The sequence below is a fragment of the Cajanus cajan genome, chromosome 6 (genome assembly GCF_000230855.2).
Source record: "Cajanus cajan strain Asha chromosome 6, NIPB_CcT2T_4, whole genome shotgun sequence".
In the NCBI taxonomy this organism is placed as follows: Eukaryota; Viridiplantae; Streptophyta; class Magnoliopsida; order Fabales; family Fabaceae; genus Cajanus; species Cajanus cajan.
Genome location: NC_138522.1, coordinates 11,857,954 through 11,875,154, shown reverse-complemented (window position 1 = coordinate 11,875,154; position 17,201 = coordinate 11,857,954). Strand labels below are relative to the sequence as shown.

General features: G+C 35.1%; 2 protein-coding genes across 3 annotated transcripts; one reads left to right on the top strand and one right to left on the bottom strand.

Annotated features, from left to right (window-relative positions):
• Nucleotides 1–1,271: 1,271 nt before the first annotated feature.
• LOC109807765 (formin-like protein 20) lies at nt 1,272–13,701 on the top strand. Of its 2 annotated transcripts, XM_020370381.3 has the most exons (17): nt 1,274–1,680; nt 2,678–3,381; nt 3,467–3,688; nt 3,765–5,419; nt 5,543–5,672; nt 6,196–6,267; nt 7,209–7,307; nt 7,468–7,509; nt 8,195–8,275; nt 8,353–8,403; nt 8,479–8,560; nt 8,753–8,847; nt 8,929–9,000; nt 9,900–10,016; nt 12,349–12,417; nt 12,499–12,565; nt 12,777–13,701. In XM_020370381.3, exons 1-17 carry the CDS (start codon nt 1,608–1,610, stop codon nt 12,947–12,949), a joined length of 3,804 nt encoding a protein of 1,267 aa, XP_020225970.2. In that variant the 5' UTR covers nt 1,274–1,607; the 3' UTR covers nt 12,950–13,701. The 2 variants fall into 2 exon arrangements, with proteins under 2 accessions (XP_082932864.1, XP_020225970.2); XM_083076738.1 differs by lacking the exon at nt 6,196–6,267 and having other exon boundaries at nt 1,272–1,680.
• Nucleotides 13,702–14,752: 1,051 nt separating this feature from the next.
• LOC109808691 (uncharacterized) lies at nt 14,753–16,418 on the bottom strand. The gene has a single exon (XM_020371797.3). It carries the CDS (start codon nt 16,053–16,055, stop codon nt 15,072–15,074), a length of 984 nt encoding a protein of 327 aa, XP_020227386.1. The 5' UTR covers nt 16,056–16,418; the 3' UTR covers nt 14,753–15,071.
• Nucleotides 16,419–17,201: the final 783 nt, after the last annotated feature.

Below are 17,201 nucleotides of genomic sequence, written 5' to 3'. Positions count from 1 at the left end.
AGATATTTAACATTAATAACATAATTACTAAAAAAAACTTACTTTTTAATAATTTCATCAAATAAGACAATATGTATATGATTTTAATATATTTATAATTGAGTAAACATCTAATTTGGTATTTGAAAGATGATAGACTGATGAGTCCTTAAAAGATTTTTTGTGGTATTTGGATCTCTAAATTTTAACTCTATTATTCAAGTTAATTATTTTGCTATACTTATTTACTAACTTTATTAGTCTTATGAGTAGTCAACTGTTAATTGTCATTTTGACACGTATTCTCTATCTGAATTGATTGTTCACCCTCTCAATCACCAAATATGAGTTATAATGCAAGATTTTGGTACTTTCTAATTAGTAATATACACTTTACTATATTTAAATATTTTAACTATAGGTGCTTAGATTAAGATAGAAGTACCCATATTCAATTGACGCATCCTTACTTGATATATTTTAGAATGATCATTCATTTTGCTAAACCCTAAATTCAATAATTTAGGGTTTATAATCTTAAACCTTTAACCAAAACAAAAGAAGAGATTAAGGATGACTGGGAAAGAAAAATTCAACTACAGGAAACCCTAATAAATCTAACAACAACCTTCCATTTTAGTCAGAACACCAATAGCCAGAATATTTAAACATGACATTGGGAAATTTCAAAACATTGCATTATGATCTATATTAGAAGATTAAGAGAGAAAACAATCAATTAGGAGACATAATAGTTACCAACGTGACAATTAATTGTTGCGTAGTTATGAGACTAATAGAGTTAGTAATTGAATATAATAAAATGATTAACTTGCATAACAAACATAATAAACTTAAATTTTAAGGGTCTCGATGCATAAAAAATATTTCGAAGACCTATTGATCACCTTTAGTATCTCTTAAGGACCAAATTTGATCTTTACTCATTTATAATATACTAAAAAATTTAATATAATAATAACAATATTTATTTATTTAAAAAGTTGACCCATCTAACTAAAAAATGATTTTTGGTGATGTAAAACTTGAGTTTTTTTTAGCTATAATCCCATCTTCAAACATTCTTACATTTTTTCCATTTATTTTTACATGATACATCATCACATTATGTCATCTATGTTTATAATGTCATAGATTAGTATCACATCAACAATAATCATTTAAATGTTTATCAATAGACACTAAAATTGAGTTTTTATAATATTTAATGAACTAAAATTATTATTGCTTCAATCCAACTTGTGGAAATATCCCATTGAAAATTTGAAAAAGGAGTGGAAGACAAGAATTTGAACAAGAGTAAAACGTATGTTGTTGTCCAAAAAGAAGAAAACATTGAAAGAAATGGAATGATGAAGGTATGCAGTAAGAGAATTGTAAGCGTTGTGCATGGGCATGAGCGAAATGGACGAAGATGATGGTTTTCGTGAGAAAGACTCAAAGAAGTGATTTGATTTGACGTTGAATGTTGAATGTTGATGATGGAAAATGGAAGAGTGAGAGTTTAGTATATAAAATAAAAATGATTCATTTAACTAAGCAAAAGGCTAGAAAGGGAAGTGAAGTGAACCGCATGGCCCAGTTCCAACCAAACAACACTTTATTCAATGGCTCTCTTCCGAAGGTTCTTTTACCGGAAACCGCCCGATCACCTTCTCGAGATCTCCGACAGACTCTATGGTTTCTCACTCTTCCAATCTCACATTCCTTTGCCTTTACCTTTTCCACACTTGCACCTTTTTTTCTTTCTTAAAAATATATCCTTTTATACTTGTTTTTGTTTTTATTCTTTAATTTTGGTAATTTGAGCTCTTGGGAATTGAAGCATTGCTTTGTGGCTGGTGGTTGAATTTTGACCTGAGTTACTCAAATTTTTTAGTTGTTTTATGCTACTTCAAAGACAATGTGGACTTTCTATTTTGGGGTTATCTGTTGCATTGGGTTTGGTTACTTCCTTGTTTGTTTGGGTTTTTTAGGGTAAGGGGTTTTTTGGGTTACTTGAGGGGTTATTCAAAGTATAACAAGAATGTGGGGTGGGAGAGTTGAATTTGAAATAAGTGGAGTAAACTAGTAGTCATGGGAGTCTTTCATCAATTGAGGATTGTTGGTTGGGAAACCCAGGAAGGTTGGTTTTGTGTGGGAGATGTGTTTTGAGTAAGACTGTGAGAGCACGTTTGGATGCAAACTTAGAAGGGCTTTTCTACTAAAAAAAGCTCTTTGTTTTCGGTAGAGAAGTTTTTAAAAGTTCTTCAAAACTTGTGTTCAAAAAGACTCCGATATATGTTCTAAAGGTTTTAAACTATGGTTGCGGTTTTGATGCTTCATTAATATTATGGAAAATTGTAGACAAATGGAGTCACAGTTGCAGTTGCAGACACACAAACACTGTGACGTTGTGGTCAAAATTGCATTTGTGAATCGTTTTTTAAAACCTTGTTTGTCCTTGAGGAAATTGTAGTTGTGGTTATGCCTTGCAACAACAGTTGTTTCTGTTAATTGCATTGTAATGAAGATGGTACTTGGCAGGTTGAGTGTCTCCTCTGTTTACTGTAGTGAATAGGGTTGGTCTTATTTTTCTGAGAGTTTTATGAATTGAATTGATTTACTATGTGTTTTTAGCGTCTTGATGAAGTTGTGTAGTCTTGCATTTCCGTAATATTTGACTGTGTTTATGCAGTTTTTGATTGTTGCTTCTCCAAAAATGTGTTGGAGGAAGAGGAGTACAAGGTTTACATTGGGGGGATTGTGGCTCAGCTACAGGATCACTATCCGGATGCTTCTTTCATGGTGTTCAATTTCAGAGAAGGGCATAAGCGCAGTCGAATTTCAGACATAATGTCTCAGTATGAGATGACAGTTATGGAGTACCCTCTGCAATATGAGGGTTGTCCACTTCTGCCTTTGGAGATGATTCATCACTTCCTTCGGTCAAGCGAAAGCTGGCTGTCTTTGGAGGGGCAACAAAACGTGCTACTGATGCACTGTGAAAGGGGTGGTTGGCCTGTGCTGGCATTTATGCTAGCTGGTCTTCTACTGTATAGGAAACAGTACAATGGGGAACACAAGACTCTTGAAATGGTGTACAAGCAAGCACCTAGAGAGCTTCTCCACCTTTTATCTCCTTTGAATCCACAGCCTTCTCATTTGAGATATCTTCAGTACATTTCCAAGAGGCATTTGGGTTCTCAATGGCCTCCAGCAGAAACACCCTTGTATTTGGATTGCCTCATTCTCAGAGTTCTTCCATTATTTGATGGTGGAAAAGGTTGCAGGCCTGTTGTGCGTGTCTACGGTCCAGACCCTTCAAAACCTGCCAACAGAAGTTCTAAGCTGCTATTCTCAACTGCAATGACCCAAAATCATGTTCGCCACTACCTTCAGGTGATTTAAAGTTGTGCTATTCAATGTTCATATTGAATTGTGAATTGATTAGATAGAATGCCCTCTTAAGAAATTTTAACCACAGGCAGAATGTATGCTGGTGAAAATTGACATCCATTGTCATGTTCAAGGGGATGTGGTTCTTGAGTGCATACATTTAAGTGAAGATTTTGTTCGTGAGGAGATGATGTTTAGAGTCATGTTTCATACTGCATTTGTTCGGTCAAATATATTGACGCTGAGCCGTGATGAAATTGATATTTTGTGGGATGCAAAGGATCAGTTCCCTAAGGACTTCAAATTTGAGGTATGTTATTGTTTTTCATGTCATCAGTTATTTTCTGAAGCAATAGGAGTTAAGCACATTTTTGTATCTGTATCAGGTGCTTTTTTTGGATTCTGATGCTGTCATACCTAATCTCACCTTTGTCAATGTGAGTGGAGATGCAAATGACACAGAATGTGCTTCACCTGAGGCTGAGGAATTCTATGAAGCCGAAGAGATCTTCAGCAATGTAATTGATGCACAGGAAGTAGATGATGGAAGTCATAAAGAGGTCTGGAAAGAGCATTCAGATTCTCATACTTTTCAGGATTCCATGTTAGATGATGGGACTCATCAACAGGTTGATGATGTGAAGTACAAGCTTGACCAGAGGTTGGTATCAGATACTCATGCAGTGAAGGATATTGCAGTGGATGATGGAGCCACTTTTATGATAAAGGAAGTCATTGTGAATACGCATGATGAGTTGGTGGTTATGCAAAACAAGTATGGTGAAGATAACAATGAAACAGAAAAAGAGTTAGGGTCTGAGGAAGGGCAGCGGGTGCTTGATCTTTCCAGACCAAAATATGATAAATTACTTCCTTCTGCCGAAAAGAAACAACTTCCTTCAAACTCAAAGCCTGTGGGAGATCCATTTGTAGCAAAGCAAAAGACTAAACATGAAGAACCACATGGTTTTCAGGCAAAACAAACAAAACCCTATGCAACAACTACGTGGATTCCTTCTAATAAGGGTTCTTATCAAGAACCAATGCATGTCTCATATCCACCATCAAGGAATAATAATTCACCAGCTACACTGTCAAATGTCACCTCTGCAAAGGACAAAATTATTGATGCCAAAGGAAAATCTACTTCAGGTTCTCATGCCTCAGAAACAATTGTTTCTATGGACATGACAAATGATCTGAAAAGCTGTAGGGATAATTCCAAATCTTCAGACAACATAGCTGAAATAGACTCAAACCCTCAACTATCATCATTACTCAGAGTCAAAGAGACATCTCTTCAGTCACCACAACAAAGCTACGGCCGAATGTTACAACTTCATCCTCCTCCACCTCCTCCACCTCCACCTCCACCTCCACCTCAATTTCTTGAACAAAATAGAGTCATATCTCGTCTACCACCACCACCACCACCTCCTCCTCCTCCTCCTATGTCGTCTACAAATGGAGCTCCACTCCTTCCACCCTCAAAATCTCCAACACCATTTAAAGCTTCATCTCGTGCATCCCCACTGCCACATACACCTCAATCTCCTTTAAGTAAATCTCCACCACTGCCTCCTCCTTTAAGTACTGCTCCACCACCACCACCTCTTCCTCCTTCTTTATGTAGAGCCCCACCTCCACCACCACCTCTTCCATCATCAAGTGGAGCACCACCTCCACCACCACCTCCTTCATTGTCTAGAACTCCACCTCCCCCGCCTCCAACTCGTGGACCACCACCACCTCCAATGCATGGAGGCCCATCTCCTCCACCACCTCCAGCTGGCCGAGGCCCACCTCCAACAGGATCTCGGGCTCTTGGTGCTCTTGCTTCTCTTGGACCTCTAGGTGGTGCTCCTTTTCCACTAACTGGAACTGATCCAAGGGGGAGAGGACGTGGACCTGCACGTTCTACAGGTGCTGGTGCTATGGCAACTCGGAGATCTTCCTTAAAGCCTTTGCATTGGAGTAAGGTAACAAGGGCATTGCAAGGAAGTTTATGGGACGAATTACAAAGACGTGGAGAACATCAAATGTAATTTGACTTGCCTGTTATTGCAAGATTTTATGGATTCATTTCAATTCTCTAGAATTATACACTTCATTGCCTGCTTTCAATCCTTCATGTTGTAATGATTGGTTTCACTTTCTATCTCAGATCACAAGAGTTTGACGTTATGGAGATAGAGAAGCTTTTTTCTGCAAATGTTCCAAAACCTGCTGATTTGGATGGTAAATTTGGTGGGCGGCGCAAATCTGTTGGATCCAAAACTGACAAAATTCACTTGGTATTCTTCTATGTGGATATTCTTGAAATTTGATTTTTCAAATAGTCATTGTGTGAAAGATGATTTGATGGATTTTATTGGTAGTCTTTCATTTTGGAAGTGCAATTCATCATGATTTGGAATTGTACTTTACAACAAAGGTCGATGTAAAGACAACAAAAAATTGGAAATTAGTACCATTGTTTTGTATGCGTAATGATTTGTTCATAAAAGAAGTCATTTCACTGTGGTTTTACTTGACTGATTAGGTAATTGCTCTTTAACTGTGAAGGAGCAATGCACAGTTTCCTTATGTCAAGAAAAATATCAAACATACCTTGGTAAATATAGTATTGAGCATGAATGACTATATTGAAGACATATCTTAGAAAGTTTACTTTAATGTTATTATCCCTTCATTATTGTCTCTTTCATGTATGCACTTTTTTGGCTGTTAAAGCTTTCATTCAAAATCATTGAATTGATGTTCATTTAGTATTTTCCGAGTATGTAATCAATAGTTTATTTGTACAATTAATTGTAGATTGATCTAAGGAGGGCCAATAATACTGAAATTATGCTCACAAAGGTTAAGATGCCACTTCCTGATATGATGGTAAGTTGATAGTTTAAAATTTCTTAATTCATGTGAGCAATTCTTAAAGTATAATCATGCAAGTGGATTTTACATTAAAGCATATTATAATAAACAATTGTATTATTTTTCATAAAACATAAATTTTAATTTTTTAAATTCAAGTTCAGCAAGATGTGCTAGCTTTGGCTTGAAGATGAAAATTGGATATCATACTGTATCACAGGTTGCTTAGTTAAGGAATCCTGGATCTATCAGACAAAGTGATATAATTAAGAGATAAGTTTCAAGATTGGTAGATGATATGGATTAAATGATTAGTGTTATTGATGATCGAAAATGCCTCCAAATCTTAAATGAAAATGTTGCTATATTTATCCGTAAGATTGGCAATGCTTTATGGTGTAGAATGTTGGGCAATAAAATGCCAACAGAAGTGCAGTCTTTTCTTGTAGTTATGAGAGGACAAACAAGAAAAGATAAGATGATGACTGAATTTATCAGAGAGAAAGTTGGAGCAGCATCTATTAAGGAAAAGATGATAGAATTTCACATATTAAAGGCCCCAGTAAGAAGAGTGATCGGATGGAGGATAGCCCAATAGAAAAAGGTGAAAAAGGTCAAGAAAACTCTAAGAGAAGTCATTAGAAAAGACTTGAATATTAATGTCCTTTTTGAAACTTGGGTTATGAAAGAAATAATGGTGTTGTTTGATCCATGAGGCGACCTCATCTAAAGGGAAAATGCTTTTGTTGTTGTTATGGTTGCATTTGCATTTGCAATAAGATGATTCTTGAAATATTCTTTGATTTGTATGTAGTTAATAATTAAGACTAAAAGCATTTGATAATAGATGTTCTTAAAAACAGTTTCTTTCCATACCGTATATGTGCAAACTTTATGCAACTAAATCTCCCCTGTAACTTCAATTTATTGTCTAACATGTTGAAATTCATTTTCAGGCTGCAGTACTGGCTATGGATGATTCAGTGTTAGATGTTGATCAGGTGGAAAATCTCATTAAATTTTGTCCTACCAAAGAGGAGATGGAGCTTTTGAAGGTGAAACTTAACAAATTTATATGTGATCCTTACATCTTGTTTTGAGTTTTGACAATTAAAGGTTTTCATTTCTAGAATTTGCTGTTACTGTGAGTTGCTACCTTTAATTGTAATTTTCTTGCTTTTCTAATATTGATTCGTCTTGGTTATGATTATATAGGGATACACTGGTGATCAGGAGAATTTGGGGAAGTGTGAAAAGGTTTGTGAATTATTTCTTTTAACCATAACATTATAATAGTACTTGAAAAGACAAATGTGAGCACAGAGAACTTATATGGGATGTCTTTTTTGGCATATCCATAACTGATTCATGTGTTGGTGTCTTCAAGTTTGCATGAAGGATGATTAGGCTGTCTTGAAAGTGTACAGTTCCCCTAGAGAGTAGTAATGATAGGATAAACTACTTATACTCTGGTTTGATTTAGAGAAAAATTACAAGTAATAAGGATGAAACAATCTGATGCTGTGATTTGTTTGGAAGTCATTGCTTACATTAAAATTTAGAATAAGGTAAAAAGAGAGAAGAAATTAGGTAGCCAACTACCATAATAAGAGAAGTAGTTTTATTTTAAGGAAACAATTGATGGAATGTGAATTGAAACTTAGTAATTTCAAAACACTTCTTATACTTTCTCTGGACTCAAATATTAAAAAAAATTAACTAATTTATGTGCTAATCAAAAAAGTTAGTTAATATTATTTAATTTTACTATCTCATTTAAAAATACCTTTTTTTTCCTAAACTACCATTAATGAAAGATTGGTTGCCCGGTAACACATGGAAGGAAAAGTTTATATTACTCTTGTTAATCTTTACCATCAACACTTGGATTAAAATGAATTCTTTTGACCTTTGTTAATTCAAGAACCTGATTATGTTTCAGTATTTTTTGGAGCTGATGAAAGTGCCAAGAATGGAGTCAAAATTCAGAGTATTCGCTTTCAAGATTCAGTTTGGGACTCAGGTTTGCTGTTGTCTCTAATTTTCTTTCTGAATTTGTTGTGGATTTGGTTTCTTGTATATCTTATTTCCTCGTTGCAGATTACAGAGTTTAAGAAGAGTTTAAAAACAGTGAACTCTGCCTGTGAAGAGGTACTTTGCTTATGAATCTAGTAAACATGTGTTGCTTGTACTTTCTTAACCTTGTGCATTTTATCTTGGCAATAGGTTCGAAACTCATTCAAACTGAAAGAGATTATGAAGAAAATTCTTTATTTGGGTAACACATTGAATCAAGGAACAGCACGGGGTATGTCATTTTTAGTAATACAAATGTCTTTATTATCACTCACTTCTGGTTAAGTGAAATCTATATGGTGCCACTTTTCTCTATTTTTAAAATTAGATAATAATTGGTCCTTCATATGTTAGTAAACAAACTTCTATTTGCTTCTTTATATCTGTTCTCGTAGAATGTGTAAAATGTTTCTACATTGTACAGGATCTGCTGTTGGATTCAAGTTGGATAGTCTTTTAAAACTAACCGACACTCGTGCCTCAAACAGTAAAATGACACTGATGCATTTTCTTTGTAAGGTAATAGCCTCAAACTCTTAGTTGCATTAAATGAAGATATCATTTGATGGTTTACCTCTGTTTTTTCTATTTGAACTTCAGGTCCTAGCTGAAAGGTTTCCTGGACTCCTTGATTTTCACCTTGACCTTGTTAGCCTGGAAGCAGCCACTAAGGTAACAACTTATTTTTTGGTTCTTTATATACAAAGAACAAAGGTCTGCTGCACCTTGTTCCCCTGATTTACTGGTCCAATTGCACTTTCCCCTCTTATTTGTAAAATACAATCCTTCCTGTTTCAATTACTTTTTTGCAATGCCCCCATCATCCAAATTAAGGTACTCCTCATAACTTGAGAGATGCATGTGCATAGCGCGTGTCTAACTGTGGGAAATGACTCAATCCATTACGTAACTTGTTTCAAGTTTCAATTATTGTCAAAGCAACCCTAGGACTGGGAGACATGCTCATCACTTTTGACATAATCATAAGGTCTTTTTGATCCTTTTCAATCCAAAGAATCACATTGGACTTTGCAAATGCCATTTTAACTCAATGCAGTTTTCTTCATATTGAAAATTATGGGGGAAATGCAATTGGACTACTAATTTCGGGCGGGAAAGTACAATTGACCCAAATGTAACAGTCCAAAATTAGCCTCGTTCAACTTCAGCCTTCTGATGAATATCCACTGTAATTTCAATTTCGACAATTAATCATTTTAAACTTTGTGAAGAAAATAGCTCCTACAAAAGTGTGCAAATTTACAAACCATAGATGAAATTGCAATTTTCCATTATCATAAAATCAAGAACTTTCATACAAGAGCACACTAGTTGAATCAAGATCCACCAAACTCCCTTCTCATGTTTTAATTCCATTGAATACTTGGTCAATAGAACCAGGTGTTGAAAGTTTAAGCAGGTTGGTTTCTGAAAATTAACACCTTGGAGGGCTATGAACCATGGGTATTTGCATTTTTAACAAAAAAGAAAACGCTGTTTGTATTGGCTAACTTTCAGTATTAGTTAATGTGATTGCAATGAATATTGATTGTAAATTCCTGATCTTGCAGATACAATTGAAGTCATTAGCAGAAGAAATGCAAGCAATCATCAGAGGGATAGAAAAGGTTAAACAGGAGCTTTCTGCATCTGAAAAAGATGGTCCCGTGTCTGAAGTTTTTCGTAAGGTGTTTAGTATTTTTATGTCTGGCTCTTGATTCTTCATTATATCAGCACAATACAATGCAAAGGAAGTTGTGTCTAAACTCTAAACTTAATTCATAACGCTGGTTTCCTACATCATGAATGTAGTTGACAAAGTAATTTTACTATTTTTTACATCATTGGTTAATTCAAGTTTACAGTCAAGCCCAGGGAGTTCTACTGGTAAATGTGTGGTTTAAGGCTCCAGAAATTTTTTTCATAAATTTTGTTTCTTCATTGTATTTAAGTGCAATTTTGGTCTGTCTTTTGATTTATAAAATGGTAGCACCTATTTCCCCTTAAGGGGTGTAGCATTGTTTCCAAGAACAACTATATAATCGGGGGCTAAACCTAGAGAAGTAAGATTTGATCTAAAATAGAACTTTTATAGCATCACCTATTTTCCCTTCAGTAAAGGGTGATAATTAAAGTTCCAAGAACCACTCCATAATTGCAAGTAAACCCTGAGAATTAGATACTTTCTGATAGAAGATATTATTGTGGAAATTAAGCAACAACTCTCAGAAGCTCACAGTTTTTTTTTAATATTTATTTTTCATACAAATAGGTAAATATTGGAGTTGATGTTGGTCTTTTGGAAGGGCTTGTAGGGTTATTTATTGAGTTGGGATGGACTCTGGAGTTATGAAATTTTCTTTAGCTACCAGTTTCAATCCAATGAAAGGCAATACATAAGTGATTTAAGCAAAAACAGAATATTACAACTAGTGTACTACTCTAAGCCCTCCATGAGTTTGTGGGGGATATCCTTACTTTGGAATTAAGCAACCTTTTCTCCCACATAACTTTTCTGAAAGTGATGATAAAAATGAAAGAAAATGAAGGAAAAAAATTTGAGTTTTCACAAAGATTTAGAATTGAACAGCAGAATCCTAGAAGAAGCTCAAACTGAAACTTCCTAATCTGAAGAGAAGGGAACTGTTGCTGTTTCTTTCTCAAACAACTTGCCTTTTGTAAAGAAGTGTTATGTTCTTCCAAATTTTTTAGTTTTTACTATGATGGGTGCCAAAGAGTCGTGTGCTTTATTCAGTTGTTGAAGTGAAACGCTTATTCATATCATTAAGGATGTCTCTTTTTCCAGTTTTCCTCTCAACTTGTTATGGCAGAAAAATGTATTTATTACTACTTTTTATGTTCTGCTCATGGTTTCTTACAGGGAGTTGCAATTCCTGAAATCTTATCAGACTTTACATTGCCCTTTTCTCTCTATCAATTATTTTTTGCTTTCCAAAAGAAATTTTCTTTTATCTAATTCCGAGTTCACATTCCAAATGCTTATGTTGATTTATTTTCAATTTCACATTGGTTCTAAGCTTGTTCATCTAAACTTTTCAACACTTGAATACATTCTTACCATCTTCACCTAAATTATAATGGTAACATGCTTGAAGTAGTGTTGGTATTGATTTTTTTGTAAGTCATTGAAGTTGTCATGTACCTATTCTCTCAAAGGCTCTAGCTGTTAGCTAAGGTACATGGATGGTTTTATATTGCATTTCTAGCACTCTCCCTTGTGCAAGAGCCATTTGGGCTTGAAGCTTGTATTATGCACCAACCTTCCTGCCTTGTGCTAGATTCAACTTTTTATTAGAAGAATGAGTGGTAACGATCAAATTCTGAACTACTTGGTCATCAAGTCTCTGAAACCATGTCAAGAATCAACTTTCGCAAAAGCTTAATTTATTTGGTGAAGACATATGAATGGTTTTATATCACATCTTTAGCAGAATGTATGCGATGACACTAAATATTTATTTTGCATTTGTTACTTTAGTCTTGAACAAATATTGTGTCAAACCAAAATTAAGGAGTCCTTCAACATGTTTTAGAATTGAACAAATTGTCCATTACATTGCATGCATGAAGCTAATCCTGGACTCCTAGTTTGTAAATGATAGGATACTGGGTTTGGGCTAAAGCCTAACAAGTGGACTGAATAGAGAATTAGTTGTAATTGCTGATGTGGCCAGTTAGTTACGGGAGGAAACACATATATGGGGAGAAGGCATGGGTAGTGGAAAAGGGAATGGAGTATCATATATAGGGAGAAGGCATGGGTAGTGGAAAAGGGAATGGAGTATCTTTTCTGTTAGAAACCTTGTGGGTTGGGCAAAGAGAGAATTTTCTTCTCTCTGAGGAGCAGTAGCTCTGGGATTACAGGGGTCATCTTCTGTAATAGTTCTTGTTTTTCAAATCAATAATATTTTTTTGTTTCTATTAAATATGGTTCCTATCAGTATAAGTCTGTAATCAAGTGTGTATTTTCAATGCATTTGACTCACTTTGTTTTTTCAGACATTGAAGGAATTCATTGCTGTTGCAGAGTCAGAGGTGGTATCTGTAACAAACCTATATTCTGTGGTGGTAATATGCTTAACCATCTTTTTGATAGATTATACATAGGTATAAAGGGATATACAGATTGTGTGATTTATGTGTGGACAGGGTAGAAACGCAGATGCACTTGCCCTATATTTTGGTGAGGATCCTGCCCGTTGTCCTTTTGAGCAAGGTTTGTTTAGCATTAATACTTATTCTTCCTGTTGATATGGCAGAAAAGTAGAGGGTGAAAGAGGAGAGTAGATAAGGAAAAACAGGACTGAGTGTAGTTTCATCATTCTTGCACGTTAATGATTTGTTTGGCAAAAGGAAGTGACATGTTCTGTTATCTATTTTATAATGCTTAAACTAATTTCTTATTGTTGCTTTTTTGTTGATTGCAGTTACTGTAACTCTCTTGAATTTTACAAGGTTGTTTCTAAAAGCACATGAAGAAAATTGCAAACAAGCAGAGTTAGAGAAAAAGAAAGCTGATAAAGAGGCTGAAATGGAGAAGGTTAAAGGCATTAACTTGATAAGGAAGAGTGGAAAAGATGAAGAAGAAGAAGAAAGCTGAGAAAGTGGTCGAAGTGTAGAAGGTTAAGGGCATTCACATGTCGAGGAAGAGGGCAAAGATAGGTGAAGACTGGGTTGTCTGATCCTTTGCACCAACATCATTCTCTTGCCAAAGACAGAGATCTACCTGTGGGCAGTAAGGGGACTGCTTCCGACATTGAGTTAAGTAGCCCCTTTGTGACAATTAGCCTTTCAAGGTAATCTAATGAAGTGGAATGACAAATTATTTCCACCTAGAGACCTTTGAACATATAAAAAGATTTGAGAGTGATGACATGTTGAATCAGATTGTTGCTGATCATTCACAGAAGAATACTCTTGAAAGGCCAAATTTAGACCCAGCATGGATGCTTCTCATGATCACCTGAGAATCATCTGCATCCAGTGAATTCTATGATAATGGATCTGATCCTTCGATTAATAAGAAATTTTGAAAAAATATGCTTCTATTGCAGTAGAGCTGGCTTTGGTTTTCATCATACATTTGGGATATTAGTCCAGCACCAAAGCTAATGTTGTACCATGAAACCTTGTACAAAGATCGAGCCCTTTCTCATGTAAAATAGAAACTAGTTTTAAGTAGACATTTTAGCGTGACACCCCAAGAGCATGTTGTATAGCTGTCAGGTTAAGAATTAGAAATCAGGTCTCTGTACTGTAACTGTAACACAGGTGAAGAGAAGGACGAGATAGAAATGCTAGTTTCATTTATCTTGTGAAATGCAATACACATTAGTGTGAAGTTCAAAAGCTTGTTGCATTCAGTTGTCCCAGGGATGGAGTGTGTGCACACATTTTGGTAGTAGAAAGACGTTTTTCAATTCCATTTAGAATTGTTGTGGCACAACAGGCACTGCCAGAGTCACTAAAACCAAGTTTGTAAAAGTCCAAATGCAGAATTATATTTACATTGCATTCTTAGGAGTGATTTCCGTGCCTTAACTTCATTGATATCTAATTGTGACCGTAAAGAGGCATGGTGGGAATGGTAAGTATTAACTTATTTGCTATCCTATTTTACATGTTTTCCTTGCCTCAAGGTTTGACCCATTAGATAAATTCATGGATACTGGTGTTGGTACAGGAATTTCCCACAGCATTTGCATTGCCACTGTTGCTCAACTTTGTAGCCTTAACAACGGATGATCAAGTTGGAAATATTCTACAAGAGTGATTTAAAAACACTAAATTTCAGTTGAACTTTATAAAAGCTATTCAGCTTTTTCTGTAATTAAAAGCACTTTTAGGAGAAAAAATATGAAGAAAATTTGAAATAAAATTTTTCATAATGATAAGTTAATACTAGTTTATACATAAGTTAAAAATATGATTTTGGAAAGACTAATAAGAAAGAACTTTTACAAATTTGTTTATACATAAATTAATTTTAGTTTATAAAAAAATTTATTTTATTTTTCTTTCATAATTTTCTCACTTAAAAGTATTTTTAAAGAAGTTTACTTAAAACAAGTCATAATAGTGACTCCCTATCATTCATCAGTTTGACACTTTGGTGGTCTTCTACATACATTTTGATAAAGAATTTAGAGGCTTGAGCTTATGTAAAATGAACATGTTCTTCAGAGTCCACATAGCAAAAGTCCTTTTTGGCCCCTAAACAACCAGTAGATTGCTTTGCCTCTAATTTGTCTTTCACGTGATTCTGAAAGAAATTATGCTGGCAGCAGCTTCTAGATTTACTAAAAAGCAACAGTAACACTCGCATAAAAGAAATTATGTGGCCCTTATTTTCCTGTAACATTAAGATACGAGTATTCACCTATCTACTCGTTACTAAACACAATGAAATAAACAGGAACCTTTGTATTATTCACAAGTAAAAGATTAACAATAAATATACAAGATTGAGATATGGAATAAAAAGAAGGCAGATTTTAACAATATAAAAGAAGGACATTAAAATAAAATGGTGAATCGATCTCTAGCTTCTTGTTTCTGCACATTTGCTGAGCCGTGGTTCCTCTACCGAAAACCTTTATGCCTTCGGAAGTTGCTCGATTCAGTCAAGTAACACGAATGAATTTTTCAAATGTCCCTTTTGTGATGCAAGAGAAGAAAAGCTTTAACCAAATTGATAACAATATGCTGCTACCTTATGTTACTTAAGGTAGTTCTTCAAAATTCTTGAATACCAAGTAACCACAATTGTCCTCCTCTGGGAATTCAATTCTCAAGAAATGCTTATCTTCCTGACCACTCCACAATCCAACCTTGCAGCTTTTGTAAAACATGCAGCTCACAATTGTGTCAATGATGATGAAAATTGAGTACAAGTAAGCAATGAAAATGCCCTCCAAAGCCATAAAAGGCCATGATGATATTCCACCAATATGATAGGCTCTTACAACCCTGAACTGGAACAAGGCCTCAATGGCAGCAAGGCCTAAATTCACAGGCAGTGCTAGGAACAAAGCCATTGATGTCTTTCCCCTTAGCATAACACAAGCCTTCAGAATTGCCATGTACCCTCCATGTCCCTCCATGCCAGATAGAGTCAGTGCCATGTTGCAAATCACAAGTGCATTGGCAAGTATCACAGAAAAGAGAACTGCAGCTGCAGCTGACATCAAAAGTGTGGAACTTGCTGAAGAGTACCCTAGCCCTTCAGCAAAGGTGAAGGCCAAAAAGAGGAGGCAAAAGCAAGATGCATTTGCTGCGAGGATGAAGAAAGAATTGTGGATATAGGTGAGGAGGAGAGGCTTGTAATGGAATATGATGGAAGTGAAGGAAGGTGGCAAAGTTGGTTTGTGGTGATTTAGAGCTTGAATTATGGATGCTTTTGCAATGAGGAGAAATGTGAGAGTGAAGGGAAGGGTGAAGATCGAGGAAGTGATGGTTTGAGAGACCTTGAGGTTGAGAATGCTAAACAATTGTGATGAGGAAGGAAAGCCTGCAGCATCAAAGAGAGTCCTTAGGTGACTGTGTATGTGAGGCAAGAGGGATGAAGAGTTTGGAACTAAAGCTTGTGATAGGAGTATTGATGCTGAGAAAGGAAGGGCAAGAAAAGCTGCAGTTGAGGTGAAATAATGGTAGTTTTGAAGAAAACTGTGGATTGATCTCCTCAAAATTTTGCACGAAACTTCCATTGGAATTGATGAATTGAGTGGCTTCTCAATTCTCACCAATGAAGACCCTATAACACACAGGTTTATATGAGATGTTGGTGTTTGTTTCCTTTTCTTTCTCAGGTTTTTCTTTTTGATTTTGCTCTTTGTTTTTTGGAAGGGTTGGTTGGAAAGTTTATGGTTTGAAGGAACAGATAGGCCAACAAAATAAACCAACTCCTACCAAGGTGAAGTTGTTAGGGGATTTCAGACTTTGTAATTAGATTTTTTGTGTTGACACTTTGTGTACTGCAAATCACCCCACCAATAGGGTTCTTAAGATGGCACAGGCAGAGCACCTTTTGAATGGCATCACTGACTTGATATACTAGCATTTTGCAATAAGTGATTTGGTATGACAGGCTTTAAGTCTTTGTCTTGATTATGAAATGTCCCCTTACTTAAATTGCACATAATTCAGTAGCTTATTATTGATGCCTAGAATACCTTTTTGAATGTCCAAGTAATATAATTAAATCATCACAAATTGAATCATTCAGTCTTGGCCCCCTTATCCTTGGAATTCAAGAGTCATATTAAAAATTTATGTACAACTCAATACTTGAGTGCGAATATTAAAAAGAAAAAACAATAATTTTTTTTCCATGAACTTAATTCATACAATGTTCTAAAATTGATAGTTAAAAAATAATTTATGTTCATAAGACATAACTTACCTAAAAACTAATCTTAATCAACTTTCATATCTGATGTAAATCTTATAACTACTAATTCAAGATTTAGAAAGTTAAAAAAAACAATAACTTGATAATGAGAGAAAATAAAATTTAATCTGACTTTTCGTTATATAGAATGCATCTTGATATAAATTAAGTAATAATTTTGTAACCCTCTTTGACCCTTTTTATTATATTATGCATATAGAAAAGTATTCACGTGGAATGAGAAGTGAACGTGGATCACAAGATAAAGTATCAATTATCAATTATATATACACAATTAGGACAGAAGAAAAGGTAAATAAAATTGGTTTACCTTCTACTCCCATCAACCATTATTAAAGAAAAGGGCCCCCACCATTATTATGTGAATAAAAACAAACCATGACTCTCAAATCACATGCACACTTGGCACTATGGACGGATGTGATGTGAGTTTTGGTAGAAG

Bases quoted from the DNA above. Each gene is read 5' to 3' on its own strand.
- LOC109808691 (XM_020371797.3), bottom strand. From the start codon at position 16,055: ATGGAAGTTTCGTGCAAAATTTTGAGGAGATCAATCCACAGTTTTCTT.
- LOC109807765 (XM_020370381.3), top strand. From the start codon at position 1,608: ATGGCTCTCTTCCGAAGGTTCTTTTACCGGAAACCGCCCGATCACCTT. The intron at 3,382-3,466 runs GTGATTTAAAGT...TTTTAACCACAG, and splicing joins ATGTTCGCCACTACCTTCAG to GCAGAATGTATGCTGGTGAA. The intron at 12,418-12,498 runs GTAATATGCTTA...ATGTGTGGACAG, and splicing joins CAAACCTATATTCTGTGGTG to GGTAGAAACGCAGATGCACT.